This window comes from Mytilus trossulus, chromosome 12 (assembly GCF_036588685.1).
Source record: "Mytilus trossulus isolate FHL-02 chromosome 12, PNRI_Mtr1.1.1.hap1, whole genome shotgun sequence".
In the NCBI taxonomy this organism is placed as follows: domain Eukaryota; kingdom Metazoa; phylum Mollusca; class Bivalvia; order Mytilida; family Mytilidae; genus Mytilus; species Mytilus trossulus.
Window position 1 is genome coordinate 264,020 of NC_086384.1, and position 15,272 is coordinate 279,291.

Below are 15,272 nucleotides of genomic sequence, written 5' to 3' on the forward strand. Positions count from 1 at the left end.
CCTAACCAAATGTTCTGATACTATACTACACAATGCTTATTAACACAAAACACCGATCAAATACGAATTTGGGTAGTGTCACTTTTACCATTCTTAAGTTGTGTCACTTTATTACAATATATACAAGCAACCTCAGGCTATCATTTTTTTCCCAGTGACACATTCCACATTTATTTTTGTACATTTTACTTTCGTGGCATATGGTCTAGAACTGTAGATGAAACATTCGTCCACAGCTGAGAATATCAAGAAAGATGACCGACAAAGAAGTTATGGGAACTTTATTGACCTTATCATATATTTCTGATATTTCTCCTCCCCACCCTCAAGCTTCACGCACATTGCAGATTGTTCAGTGGTGTTTCCTTCAAAACTGGTATAGCAAAGAGTGCTGAAATTACCTTTAAACACCAACAAGCAATCTAGATACGACTAAAAAAGAGGGGTTTTTGAATTAACACAGATTTGAAAATATCAAGTTCCTATCTGCAGAAGGAAAGTGTACTTTTTTACTCTGATTTTTCTCGCTGCATTTAAGACACATTGGTAGACTTCGGTTGTTGTCTGCTTTTTGCTCGGGTGGTTGTCTCTTTGACACATTCCCAATTTCCATTCTCAATTTTAATTTTACTTTTATACAATATTCTATTTGAACTTAAATATTCCCTATATTACAACCAACTGTATACATTAATATAAGAGATGCACCAACTTAACATAAAATACATTTATTATCTGTGTAAAGATATCTTAGAATGTTTATATTTGACATGCTGACATCTTTGTACAACCAATGAAACTTAAAGATGATATTAATGCTGAAAAGTACAGTCTTCTAATTTCCATTCTGTATACTTTTTGTCTGACTCAATTTCTGAAATACAATTAAAATCAATTACTTATAGAATAGAGCAAAATTGTATGAGAAGACATCTAACAAAATAATAATTACCATATAAAATATCTCAATGTGACCGACATCAACTAACAAGGGTAACTTTTCTATATATTTAAGGCATAAAAAACCTTGCAGATACCCCAAAAAAAATAACACTCATATAATGATCATCTCTGCAGAAATTATTATAGAATTAAGCTTGGTGCAATCTTCAATTTATTTAAGAATTGAATGCTTCTTTTTGTAAATTTATTGGGTGGTAAAAGCGTTGACCAAAGTACATTTTGTATGAAGTGCGGAAGCGCTTCATTCTAAAAATGTACGCACGGTTAACGCTTTTACAACCCTATAAAGTTTCAAAAAGAAGTATTCAATACTTATAATTACATTTTTTTAGCTAAAATCATGAAAACATGATTTTTATCCAGTTTTATTTAATTCACCTGTGCACTTTTTTTGTGGGACCTCGTGTCATCATGCATGATAAATGTTATTGTCTGATGCAATTGTTTACGGAATAACATGTTAGCCAATCAAAATAACGTATTATAATGAAACTTACATCTAATGTTATTATACAGATATATTTGTTACCAGCATGCTAAAGTGAAAAGAATGTAAAAGTTATAAGAAGTTCAAAAGTCCTACAATATTAGCTCTCATACTTTCCCCACATATTGACATGTTTTTGCCTCATTTTGATAAGTATTTCCTACAATTTTAAATCTTGTACTTTCACCTCATTTTGATAAGTGTTAGCACTCATGTTCTGCATGTTATAGATTATTTCTGGGTACAAACATTAAAAGATGGTAATGTATATTCATTAGCAATTTTTAAGAAGTGAAATGTGCTTGGGTCAGTATAAACATGACAAGCATGGAAATTGTTATATCCATAGGTTGCATTTTAGAAGAGTGTAAAGTTGGTTTATATTTGTTGGTTTCTTCTATTTTTTGATGTTCGGGTATTGCTTTGTCCTTCGGGTATTGTTTTGTCCTTTAGGTATTGTTTTATTGTTCAGGTATTGTTTTGTCCTTTGGGTATTGTTTGTTGTTTGTGTATTGTTTTGACCTTCAGGTATTGTTTTGACCTTCAGGTATTGTTTTGTTGTTTGGGTATTGTTTTGTTGTTCAGGTATTGTTTTGTTGTTCAGGTATTATTTCGTCCTTCAGGTATTGTTTTGTTGTACAGGTACTTTTTTGTCCTTCATGTATTGTTTTGAACAGATAGTTACCTTCCTAGCAAATTCTGGTAAAACAAATGCACTGCTGTGTATACTAGAGTTGTAATACTTTAAATCTAACTTCTCACTTTCTTCAGGGGTAAATTTTCTCAATGGTTCTGCAAAATTGGTATCCTGAAAGAAAAAAGAAAAGATAAACATTCAAACTTTTTTAACTTTGTGATTGATAGTTAAATAAATGCTTGCATTAAGTAAACCGAAACAAACTTCAAATACAAATCAGTAAATTTTTCTTTCTAACAGTTACACCACCAAATTGTAACTTTATCTGTGTTTCGTGGTAATCAGCATTGTGTATAAGATCCATCACATTTGGATGTGGCAAAACTTAAGATAGAGAACTGATATGCAATATTATTCTATTTCTCCATTTGTAAAGGGGCATAACTCTTGAAAAGTATATATATGACACCACCCAAATTCAATATTAATCTATGGTATAGTACTACAGACGTACAAGAATAAAAGTGTATGCCTCCTCTGCTATGGCAGGAGCATAAAATCCTATCTGTCCACATAGGTTGATACAATTTTACAACACATGAAAAATCCTATACATCAACTCATGCAATGTATTGGGGGAAATTGTCACTAGGGTAGTTAGATAGTTACTTGCTTTTAACTACACATGATAAAACTTTCCATTAGGATAAGTGGATACTTACAGGTTTAAACTGAACACTCACATGATAAATCTAATCTTCCAATAAGAAAGTTAGATAACTACTTAGTTTTAATACATATGATAAATCATTCCTGTAAGAAAGTTGGAAAGTTTCTGGATTTTTACTACACATGATAAATCCTTTGAGCCCACTAGGATAAGTATATACTTCCTGGGTTCTTACTACACATGATTAATCCTTTGAGCCCACTAGGATAGGTGTAAAGTTACTGGGTTCTTACTACACATGATAAATCATTTTAGATCACTAGGATAGGTGTGTACTTACTGGATTTTTACTACACATTATAAAACCTATCTGTCCACTAGGGTAGGTGGGTATGGCTGTGTAGGCATAACTTGTTACAGCATACAGATTGCCACAAAACTCTAACATTCCTTTAATTAGGTCTAAATGAAGCCATAAACACTCTCCTGAAAGAAGATTCCCCAGTATAAATCAATCATACATTTATATAGACTGTTCTTTAAATCAGATCTTTATCAGGAGCTTCATGTAATTCATACCTTTTCCCAGACACATTTTGACAGGCTATTTCTATTGTAGAATAACGACATTACCCCATTGCATTAACATGTGTCTTTTGAAAACCAGGTATTAATGTATGGTTTTGTTTGTTAATAAAGAAGCCAAATGCATTTCAATGAAACCTTCATAAAGCATTGAATGACATCAACCTCAATTGTTTTGTTTAGATTTTGAACTAGTTTTGGTCTTTTGTTCATAATCATTGTTTTATCTTGATCTTTAACCATCCACAGCAACTGTGTAATATCACTTAAAGGTTCTGGTGGAAAAAAAGTTTAAGCAAAATGTGCTTGAGAGGAGTTTAACGTAGCAATGAAGCTTATTATAGTTACATTGGTAAACCCTAAAATCAAATCATAGTAGTCAATCACAATGAATGAATTATGTTTACTTTTATCTATACTAATAACAGTTACCTTGACAACAGACAATGCCACCTGGTTTTAATGCTGTCTTCATCAACTCATAATATGATTTCTCAAACAATGAAGATGCTGGTCCTATAATAAACCAATATAAACCCTGTTAGTATCACATGTCATTTAGATCAAAAGTTTTTGTGTGTAAGTAATATCAGGGATGTCATTATGATCAAGTCAGGAATATAGGACAATTGTTTTCCATTTGTTTGATTTGTTTAAGCTTTTGATTTTGCCATTTGATGAGGGAGGGGGTGGGAGGGGGGATGGGTAACTTCCAATTATTGGGTATACAGGGATGTGCCAAAAATATGGGTCATAATTTTGCGAGATTTTATATAAGAATGACCCTCCTTTTTAATGACATCCTATATTAAAATGCATTTACATTTGAAAACTGTATATTGATTTGGGGTATAATCTACATATCATATAAATATGCTATTGAGAATCTTACATTATTAATGGTCAATTATTAATATAACCTTTCAAATAAGTTCCCAAATGAACCCCGGAAATTTGTCTCCTGATTTGATCTTCAATAACGTTTTAACATCATATTTCAAATATTTTTTATAAGTATGTAGGTCATTCTTTCTTAAATATTTATATAACTATAGGTACTAAATTTCAGTGAATGTTATATTAAAATGGGTACGTTTTTTGAGGCAAATATGGCACACCCCTACCAAAAATATATTGAAGTTAAAGTAGTCAATAAGCCAAAAACTGAAGGACACTGAACTGTTGAAGATTTTTTTCTCTCAGTTAAATGGAATTGTCTACCATACACAAAATGCTTAAAATTTTTAAAAACACTTTATTACTCTTAATCAAAACATTAAGGAGTGCTTGACACAGATAAGTTTAAGAATGATTTCAGAATGTACGTAATATTGATTGGTACATCAAGTACATGTATATCACATGTTTTCATTTTAACTACATGTACCTCTTGAACTGTTTTATCTTTTATAATGTTACGTACATTGAACTATAAGATTGTAAATAATCTATGTGTAAATATCTGTTTTTGATTATATCGTATGTAAGGTCCTCAGGGTAATAAGCTTGTAACTTACTGTGTTTACCCTCTTTAAATCAAGAATATTATCATTATTATCACTGCTCTTTCTAAAAGTTCAATTTGTTCATTTTATATTTGCCACTGAAGGTTAAGCAACTATCAATCAATCAATCAATCAATCAATGTTCATGTAAAAAAAGACTGAGAAGTCACAAGGACAAAATATCAATTAATTCATCTTTTTCAACCTCCATTATAAAATGGCCACTCTTTTGAAAATATATTTTATACCATATAGTCATAATAGTAATGGCAACTAAATCTTTTGATTGTTTTATATATGTACCTAATTTGTCTGTAATTTGTCACTTTTACACAATGTATTACCATAGTAACAATAGATTACTAACCAATGGGATCTGAGGAATCTGTTATAATGACATCAAATTCACCCTGGTGTTTTTTCATGTATTCAAATCCATCTCCAATATGAAGAGTTAACTTGTCACTGTTAAACCCACATGACATGTTTGGTAAATACTTTTTCGATACCTCGATCACTTTCTGAAATGAAAAAATAAAATAAAGTTTACAGCTAATTTCCTTATGCTTGGAGAGTTAAACTTTGGTAGGCTTGCTTGCTCTGTTGTTATTTTAATCTTCGTAATTAACATTGACATCTTCAAACAATTTATATAGGCATAATTTAACCTGTATATGGACCATAATTTGCTATAGGGCTCGTTTCCTATACCTATAGAAAAGTGATAAAATTGTGAATTACTGTAAGAAAAGTTGTAACTACATCTAAAGATGCCATTATTTTTATCAGCATACAAGTGTATGCTACTCTTCCCTAGAAAAAAAATTGAAATATACAAATTTCAAAGATTCTACAACCGTATTTTTGTGTCGTTTCTCGCGTTACTTTTTGCTTCCGAAGAGCATAACGCTGACTGATTTATAGATAATCGTCACCGGCAAATTCGTAACTTTTGCATTCAAATAACAAAGAACATCGACCAATAAGAATAGTCAGAAGAAAATGCCGAGAACTATAAGTATTTATGTAGCAGATGTAAGAACAGTGGCGTGACTTTTGTGTCCGATTTCGTAACGCAAATTTTAGATGATGTTTACAATCTGCTTTGTTGTAATAGAATTTTTAAAAACAATATGCAAATATGAACTCTCGCGAGATGTTCAAACAGGTAAATCAGAGATGATTTACATTCTTGTTTTGATCTTCGTAATAATTAAGGCAGATTTTACAGTATTGTGTTCTGTCTCCTACTTTCATGTTGCTAACGTGACGGAGACAAAAATGAGTAACGTTAGCAACATTTGGACATGTCACATGAGCAACAACATCTTTAAAAGTTAAAATGTATGCACATAGTGATGTTTAATATATGCCTGGAGTTATTAAATTGTACAGTCTGGTTTAGAATTTCTAAATATACAGAATGTCATTTGCAGGTGTACTTTATATCAAATGAATACACAAGAAACCAAAAAAATAGTAACGTTAGCGACATTTGGACATGTCACATGAGCAACAACATCTTTAAAAGTTAAAATGTATGCAAACAGTGATGTTTAATATATGCCTGGAGTAATAAAATTGTACAATCTGGTTTAGAATTTCTAAATATACAGAATGTCATTTGCAGGTGTACTTTATATCAAATGAATACACAAGAAACCAATTCGTAATAGTAACATTAGCAACATCTACTATCATGATATTACGTTTTGTTGCGAATGTCTTTTTGATGGACGGAATACATTTCAGGTCCTCTTGTAACGATATTACATACAACTTGCCTTTTTTGCTTCCCCATCATGTGAAGGAACTGACTCCGAATCTATTTCTGCAAAGGGCGATATCGTAACTCCTATACAGGAGAGTTACAGATCTAAATATATGTTGCTCACGTGACACTGATTTGGACGGAAACCTAGAGCAGTAACGTTCGCAAAAAATAAAACAGCCAATGATATTGATTCCTCAAGTCCTTTGACCCCCTTACGTCATCCAAATTTAATATGATTGCTATTTTCAATTATTTATAAAACCCAGGATAAAAATAACTACAATTGGCTGTCTGAGAACCAACAAGAAAATTGCGATTGTGACATACCACAATGGACGGAAAAGACGTGACGTTAGCAACAATATTATTAAATTACCTTTTTTAGCCTTTACCAATAAAAATCTGCCTTAAAGTTATGAGTAAAACACAAAAGAAGACTTTTTATTAAAATATAAGTCCATGTTATTAGGCTCCACTTATAAATAATACTTCAAAATTCCACTCCAAATAAGCTGGATGTCAGTAAAGTAGGTCATGATGTCTATTCCATGTCCAATATTTTGAAATTGAAAACCCTCCAATTCCAACAAAAAACACAAACACAGAGTAATTTTTATTTTTATTTACTCAGAAAGACACATTTTATTCAATAACATAATGCATTACTCCATTACACAGTCTGTTTCACAGTTTCAGCAATTGCTTTTTTGATGGATACACAAAAACAATAATTCCTTCTTATTGTAAAATCTGCCTTAAGTAAGAAAATGACGTTATCGTTATGCATTACATTTCACACGAAACAGAAGTCCAGTTATTTATTAAAATTGTTTTTGTCCTTAAGTTGTAATCATTTCCGGTCATATGTGAAACATGTGACTAACATGTGATCACGCCCTTACAGCTGGACATACGATATACTAGTTCTAAACATTGTTTTTGTTTCCAACGGGATGTTAGCAAACATAATCTGTAGACTTGTTTCGTCTTGTTTAAAAAAGGAAAATACAATTTGCGCCAGGGGTCTATTATTTTTCAGGACTATGTGCATAATGTTACATACGATCTTGTGTAAAAATAAATGCCCAATGACTTGTCAAAATCGATTTCAGATTTGACAGACGTTTAAACACACTACGTTTCCCAATAACGATGTAAAGGGTCCTTGGAAAATTCAATCGAAATTACGTCTCTTATCATGGTGCTGATGTTCGTTTGATTGATTTTGCTTCAGCAGTAAATATTACTGGATATTTTAGGTGAATAAAGGTAATTAAATGAAAAATGCATGTTAATATACCGTTACACTTGGAATGTACAAAGTTGGTAACTTTGTCACAATTTTTAATTATTTTTTTTTATTCATGTTCTGCAAACACTTTTCAGAAATGCAATAAACTTGTCAAAGGAAAAGTAAACTTTTACCAGGCATGACTTGAAAGGAAGTACTTTATTGATTTTAGCCCACTAAAGTAGGTTAAAATGTGGAAACCATGTAGATGGTGTACAGGTCACAAATATCACATGGTGCCTATTTTAAAGATTTTAATTCCAAGTTAAAAGTTTTTTTCTTTACTAGATTTAAAGAATTTTACATTGCCAATGATTTGGAATAAATTTTATACAACTGGAATTTCAAAACCAAATATAAATATATTTTTTTAGCCAAAACATCAAGACACAACGATTATGGTATCCTGTATCAATGAAGAAAATATGGAAAATTCTGAATAAATTGTACTAATTGTTTTCAAAACAAGCACATATTTAGGAATTTTATAATACTGTTACATTTAAGATGGATTTTAAGAAAAAGTATACTGTTCAGATTATTTTAAGCAGATTTTGCAATTTTCAGCCTATAATATGAAATCAAACAGACCATGAAAAATCTAATTAAACTAGTTTGCTATCTATTTATATATTTATATTTACATCTTGTTACCTGACTGTCTGCAGTCTTTGGGGGTCTCCTAGGAAGTTCATTAGACATTTTATATGGTGTCTTAGACTAAACTACACATGAACTGCTGATACATATTAATTATGGGGGCCCCCTCTGGCGCAGCCTTTGCTTGCATTTATAATGCAATCATTAAAACTAATTACAATAAAGTTGATGCTATAATAATAGCTGCTAAGGCACACCTAATTTCTCCCTCACTAGATAAGTCATAGACAAGACCTTGTAGACCAAATGCAAGGAAAGTTAGTCTTGACCCTTCTAAATTAATTCAGACTAGATAAATGTAAAGTAAATTAATTCAAAGACTAGACAAATATAAAGCAACTAGATAATAGCAAGCAAAGTATATAATTAAGGCATGTATATTAAGGTGCACACTTTTACTTAAAATATGTTATCCAGAGTGTACCAAAATAATCAGAGGACTATTTTCAGCATCAGCTCAAAGATCTGACACAAAAAGTAAATATTGGCACCAATATCTATCATTTCTATACAGTCATGACAGTGTGGAAAATCTACAAGAAATTCAATAGAACTTGATGTATGTACATTGTAGGTATAAACTTATATAAATATTTAACAGGATTTCAGAGAAATGAAACATCAATGACTTGAATCAAACTCTCAAAAATGCTATTCTTTGTTTCAGAATTAGAACAATTCCAAAAGAAAAAATACCAATTAGCTTGATTGGAAAAATTATTGGTTTTGTGTTTGCCTTAATTTACTGAAGAGTAATTACAAAAATTCTGTTTTCCCCAAGAATAATTTCAATTCCCTGTTTTCATAGAATTTTGTCCAATGCTTAGTCCGTTTCTGTGTGTGTTACATTTCATTGTTGTGTCGTTGTTCTCCTCTTATATTTAATGTGTTTCCCTCAGTTTTAGTTTGTTACCCTGATTTTGTTTTTCGTCCATGGATTTATAAGTTTTGAACAGTGGTATTCATGACTTTACTGTTGCCTTTATTTATTTACCCAGATATTTTTAATTCCCTGTTTTTACCCTGATATCAATTCCTCATTCTCTGTTTTTACCCAGTGATATTCCTAATTCCCTGTTTTCACCAATTATATATCTCTAATTCCCTGTTTTTAATTCCCGTATTTTCTCAGATATCTATTTTTTTACCATTTTTTTTAATTACCTGTTTTTACCAAGAGATATTTCTTATTCCCTGTTTTTACCCAGATACAATTTAATTCGATGTTCATATCCAGAGACAAAGATATGTATTTTTTATTACTTGTTATATATATCATGTATATGTCAATGTATGTCAGGCAATACCTGCTATTACAGAATTACTCATATAGGTATTTTTTTATTACTTGTTATATATATGCCAGGCAGGTATTTTAAATTTCTTTTATCACAATGACACCTATATTTACATAAACTCTATTAGTGATACATGCATCATTCACAGGGATTTCCAAGAACACTTTGTTTTATCTGTAACCTGGTACATGTGGTAACATGTGACTTATTTACAATTCAAGTAAGGATTTATTTTCATACAACAAAGATACCTGTTTGAGCATATCATATATATTGATTATTGACCCTCTGGAGGTTTGATACTTGTACAAATAAATGTTGTATTAACAATCTAATATTTTTCGCATATATAATGTGATGACTCCAGTTGATGCTTGATTACCCCCCTTAGTACCTATCAACATACCTCGTCTATTTCACACATATAAACTGATGACACCTGTGGATGTTTAACAACCTCTCTTAGTACACCCCCATCACCTCCACCAATTATCAAAACCTGAAAAGAAAAATTAAAATGATATATATATAAATGTTACATTTTTATAACTTAAATTGAATAAACATGTGATAAATTCCAATTTAAATACCTTTAAATGTTTTCTTTAAAAAATTAATAGCATGTATATATCATTTGCACATGTTGCATACCTATTTTTCATGTACCAATTTTTGATGGTCACTATGAAGTTATGAACCCCAAATATTTCATATATATCTTTTTTTTTAGTGTAAAAATCACTTCATCACTTAAAAGGGGGACTCTGAAATCACTTGTATAATAATTACCATGACTGATAAATAAGCATTTGACAAAGGTTAAAGATTTTAGTTTTTTACATAATTTGGCATAGAGTACCTTAGATTAATCAGATTAATTGAAATAAACTTTACATAATTTGGCATAGAGAACCTTAGATTAATCAAAATAAACAATGTCAAGTCCCCCTTTTCAAACAGTTGACAGGTAATGGTTAGGGTAAGATAATTGGATCTCCTCTTTAAAAACTGTTAACTTATGATGATTACCTTTAAAGAGTAATTGGATCTCTCCTTCTGGAACTGTTCACTGGTAAAGATTACCTTGAGAGTAATAAGATGTCCTCTCTCCAAACTGTGTTCTCTGGTAATCTCAGAGTAAATAGGATGTCCCCTTCCCAAACTGTTCACTGGTAAGGATTACCTTTGGGTAATTGGATATCCCCTTCCTAAACTCTTCATTGGTAAGGATTACCTTAGGGTAGTTGGATCTCCCCTTCCTAAACTGTTCACTGGTAAGGATTATCTTTGGGTAGTTGGATCTCCCCTTCCTAAACTGTTCACTGGTAAAATTACCTTAGGATAGTTGGATCTCCCCTTCCTAAACTGTTCACTGGTAAGGATTATCTTACATTTGACCTCAAGGTAATTGGATCTCCCCCTCCCAAACTGTTCATTGGTAAGGATTACCTTACATTTGACCTCAAGGTAATTGGATCTCCCCCTCCCAAACTGTTCATTGGTAAGGATTACCTTAGGGTAATTGTATCTCCCCTTTCTAAACTGTTCACTGTTAAGGACTACCTTAGGGTAGTTAGATCTCCCCTTCCCAAACTGTTCACTGGTAAGGATTACCTTAGGGTAATTAGATCTCCCCTTCCCAAACTTTTCACTGTCAAGGATAACCTTTGGGCTTATTAGATCTCCCCTTCCTAAAAAAAATTCTGGTAAGGATTACCTAAGGATTATAAGATCTCCCCTTCCAAACTGTTCACTTGAAAGGATTAACTTAATGTAATTGGATCTCCCCCTCCCAAACTGGCACTGGTAAGGATTTCCTTAGGGTAATTGGATCTCCCCTTCCCAAACTGTTCACTTGTAAGGATTACCTTAGGGTAATTAGATCTCCCCTTTCTAAACTGTTCACTGGTAAGGACAACCTTAGGGTAATTGGATATCCCCTCCCCAAACTGTTCACTGCATGCACTGGTAAAGATTACCTTCAAGTTATTAGGTCTCCCATTCCTAAACTGTTCACTGGTGAGGATTACCTTAGGGTAATTGGATCTCCCCTTCCTAAACTGTTCACTGTTAAGGATTACCTTTAGGGTAATTAGATCTCCCCTTCCTAAACTGTTCACTGTTAAGGATTACCTTAGGGTAATTAGATCTCCCCTTCCTAAACTGTTCTAAACTGTTCACTGTTAAGGATTACCTTAGGGTAATTGGATTTCCCCTTTAAAACTGTTCAATGTGCAAACCTTTTGAGGGTTAGGATGAGAATTCAGTGGTAAATGTGCCAACATTTCTTGATATGAAAATTCATCTCTTTCTGTGCACTGTATTACACCATCTAACACCAAAACATTACCATAAGTTTTACTGAAATAGACAACACAGATATAATATTTACTGAGTGAAAAAGGGAACTCTTTGATATGTAATATTAACTGAAATAGGGATCACTGACAAATAGTATTTACTGAAATAGAACTGACATACATGACATATTAGTTTAACTTTATTACCATTGACATACACCATGTACATGTATATAAGTTTAATTTAAATAGCACTGTCATATAATTTAAACTTTAATAGGACTGAATTATAATTTAAACTTTAATAGCACTGACATTAAAATCTAAACTTAAATAGCACTGACATAAAGGTTTAACTTAAATACCACTGACATATAATTCAAACTTAAATAGCACGGTCATATAATTTAAACTTAAATAGGACTGAATTATAATTTAAACTTAAATAGCACTGACATTATACTTTAAACTTAAATAGCACTGACATAAAGGTTAAACTTAAATACTACTGACATTATAATTTAAACTTAAATAGCACTGACATAAAGGTTAAACTTAAATACTACTGACATTATAATTTAAACTTAAATAGCACTGACATAAAGGTTTAACTTAAATACCACTGACATACATGAAATATATATAATTTAAAGTTAAATATATACCACTGACATATAATTTAAACTTAAAAAGCACTAACATAAAGGTTTAACTTAAACAGCACTGACATATAATTTATATAATTTAAACTTAAATAGCTCTGACATAAAGGTTTAACTTAAACAGCACTGACATATAAATGATATAATTTAAACTCAAATAGCAATGACATGAATGACATAAAGGTTTAACTTAAACAGCACTGACACATAATTTAAACTTAAAATATATAAATTATATTGATCTGTTTATCATGTTTATTGGAATATGTCCCATGATAGGGTTTCAGGTTAAGGTTATAATTAATTCTAATTTATTTCACAATTCTGCTTACATGTATATAATGTTTATGAAAAAATTATATTTTGCCTAAAACCATTAAGGTTCATTATAACAAACGGAGAAATATGGCTGTATTTACATGCCAAAAATTACTCTGAGTACAGACTAACCTGTAAAGTTGGAAAAGTTTTAATGCCTAGCATCCACTAGATATAATAAAGTTAAATGCATTTTGTGTTTCAGAAAGATAAAATCTCTTATGGATTTTGATGGGCTTTTTTTTTCTTTCATGCAAAAGGTGTGAAAAATGACTAAGTTGTGGTACAACTATGAGATGCTCCCTCAGGTAAAAAACCGGTTTGTATTGTTTTCACTGTCCTTAATTGACATGGACACCAGGTATCTTCACAACTACAGGTGAGTTAAAGAGTTTATCTGAGTCAGTGAGTGGACAGTATCAAAGTAATTCAGGTGTTTGTTTATTTTTGCACCCTCTGCAGAAAGGAAAAAAAATGCCCATCAAAAACCAAGAAAGATTTTATCTTTCTTAAACACAAAATGCATTTAACTTTTATATATCTAGTGGATGCTAGGCATTAAAACTTTCCAAACAGCACAGGTAAGTCTGTACACAGAGTAGTTTTTGAGGTGAAAATACGGCCATATTTGTCCATTTGTTATGATGAACCTTAAAACATGTAAAACAAGACCGTCTTAACACCTTTTTTTCCCTCAATTAGCAAAAAAGTATTAGGCTAATGATAAGCTGATTATGCCCTTTAACTTTATTATATATCTAAATATATTCATGATTGTTATATATATGTTGTACAAAAAAATGAAAAACATTCATAAAAACCTAGATGTTTTTATTGAAAACTATGAAATAGCAAATAATTCTTTACAGAAAAATTCTGAGTATTATTGTATCTTCTTTTATCTTTTAATTTCAGCATTGAATGATAATACATCATATAAGATAAAATAACAGTTTGGACACGTGTGTTGTTTATTCAGTGAATTATATCAATTTTTACCTTTTAAATACAATTAAATCCTGATATTTAGATTTTTCATGAAACAACAATTCTTCCACTTGGAGTGACATGCACTGTCCTGGCCATAGTTCACTTAATTCACTAAACCACCCGTCTTTAATTAAATCCATTGGTAATCAGCTGATGAACCGAAAAACGGAAACTGTTATTTTCGGGTGTTCTCTTGGATTTACCAGGTAGACGTAAAAATCAGAGGATTCCAGAAAATGGCCTCCTCAGACGAACCCTTGCCAAAATTCCATGAAAGGGTTGGATCTCTTGTCCAACTGAGTAATGAGAACAGGACAGCACAGAGAAACCATCCCGCCCAAGAGTTCAATAATGGTGTCGCTATTAGCAGAGACCCATTAAAGGAAGACCAATTATTTGAAGTCAAAATAGACAAAAAGGTTGCCCATGTCTCAGCATGTCTTATATTTTTTCTTACTTGTCAGCGTTTCCCCAGTCCCTTAAACCAATATCAGTCTTAAAATTGTGCAATATGTCTGTGCTAACATTTTATCCCTAATGGTCTGTGCTGAGTGCATACCCTTAAACATTTGAGTGAAGGGTTGCCATGTACATAGTCCAGATAATTATGATGTCTGGCAAGGTTCGTCTGGCAAGGCTATTTTATTTTTTTCTGGGACGCCTTCCTATTTGCCCCGGAAATTTTTTTTAAAATAGCCTTGCCAGACATCATAATTATTTTTGGACTACCATGTACAGAACATGATCTTCCAGTATCAGTCTTTCACCAAAAAAGATTGTCAATTGAAGACGTCATTTACCAGATGGAAGCTAGGTAGACGTGCCTGTATCCCTGCTCTACTAAGAGTCAGTGTCCAATACTTTCAGAATCGTCATTCCATAGGATACCTTAATAATTCATGTTCCATAAGTATGTAAATTATCTTGATTCCCATACGTCTGGGTGACCATTCTAATTAGATTTTAATTTTCCAAATATTTTGTGCAGTCATACCTGTCAACCTGTGACGATGAAAATGCAGGACATGACCTGCATTGAAGAATCAAATCTCAGGTCATAACGCGTACGAACTTTTTCGAGCTAAATTTCAGTATTTATGGTACATTTTCTTATAATGTATATATATAAAAC

At 31.7% G+C, this 15,272-nt stretch overlaps 2 protein-coding genes across 3 annotated transcripts in view; one reads left to right on the forward strand and one right to left on the reverse strand.

The window, feature by feature from the left end:
- Positions 1-712: 712 nt before the first annotated feature.
- LOC134692724 (spermidine synthase-like) lies at positions 713-14,401 on the reverse strand. The gene is made up of 8 exons (XM_063553224.1): positions 14,150-14,401; positions 12,111-12,231; positions 10,277-10,369; positions 5,215-5,368; positions 3,775-3,858; positions 3,098-3,243; positions 2,136-2,258; positions 713-874 (listed from the first exon to the last, which is right to left on the reverse strand). Exons 1-8 carry the CDS (start codon positions 14,278-14,280, stop codon positions 836-838), a joined length of 891 nt encoding a protein of 296 aa, XP_063409294.1. The 5' UTR covers positions 14,281-14,401; the 3' UTR covers positions 713-835.
- The window catches only part of LOC134692722 (neuralized-like protein 4), a 41,251-nt gene continuing 40,312 nt past the window's right edge, over positions 14,334-15,272 (forward strand). The window contains exon 1 of one of the 2 annotated variants that reach the window (XM_063553219.1): positions 14,334-14,559. In XM_063553219.1, coding sequence (XP_063409289.1) covers positions 14,377-14,559 — 183 coding nt within the window. In that variant the 5' untranslated portion in view covers positions 14,334-14,376. The remainder of the gene's footprint in view (positions 14,560-15,272) is intronic. The other variant, XM_063553218.1, reaches the window with a different exon arrangement.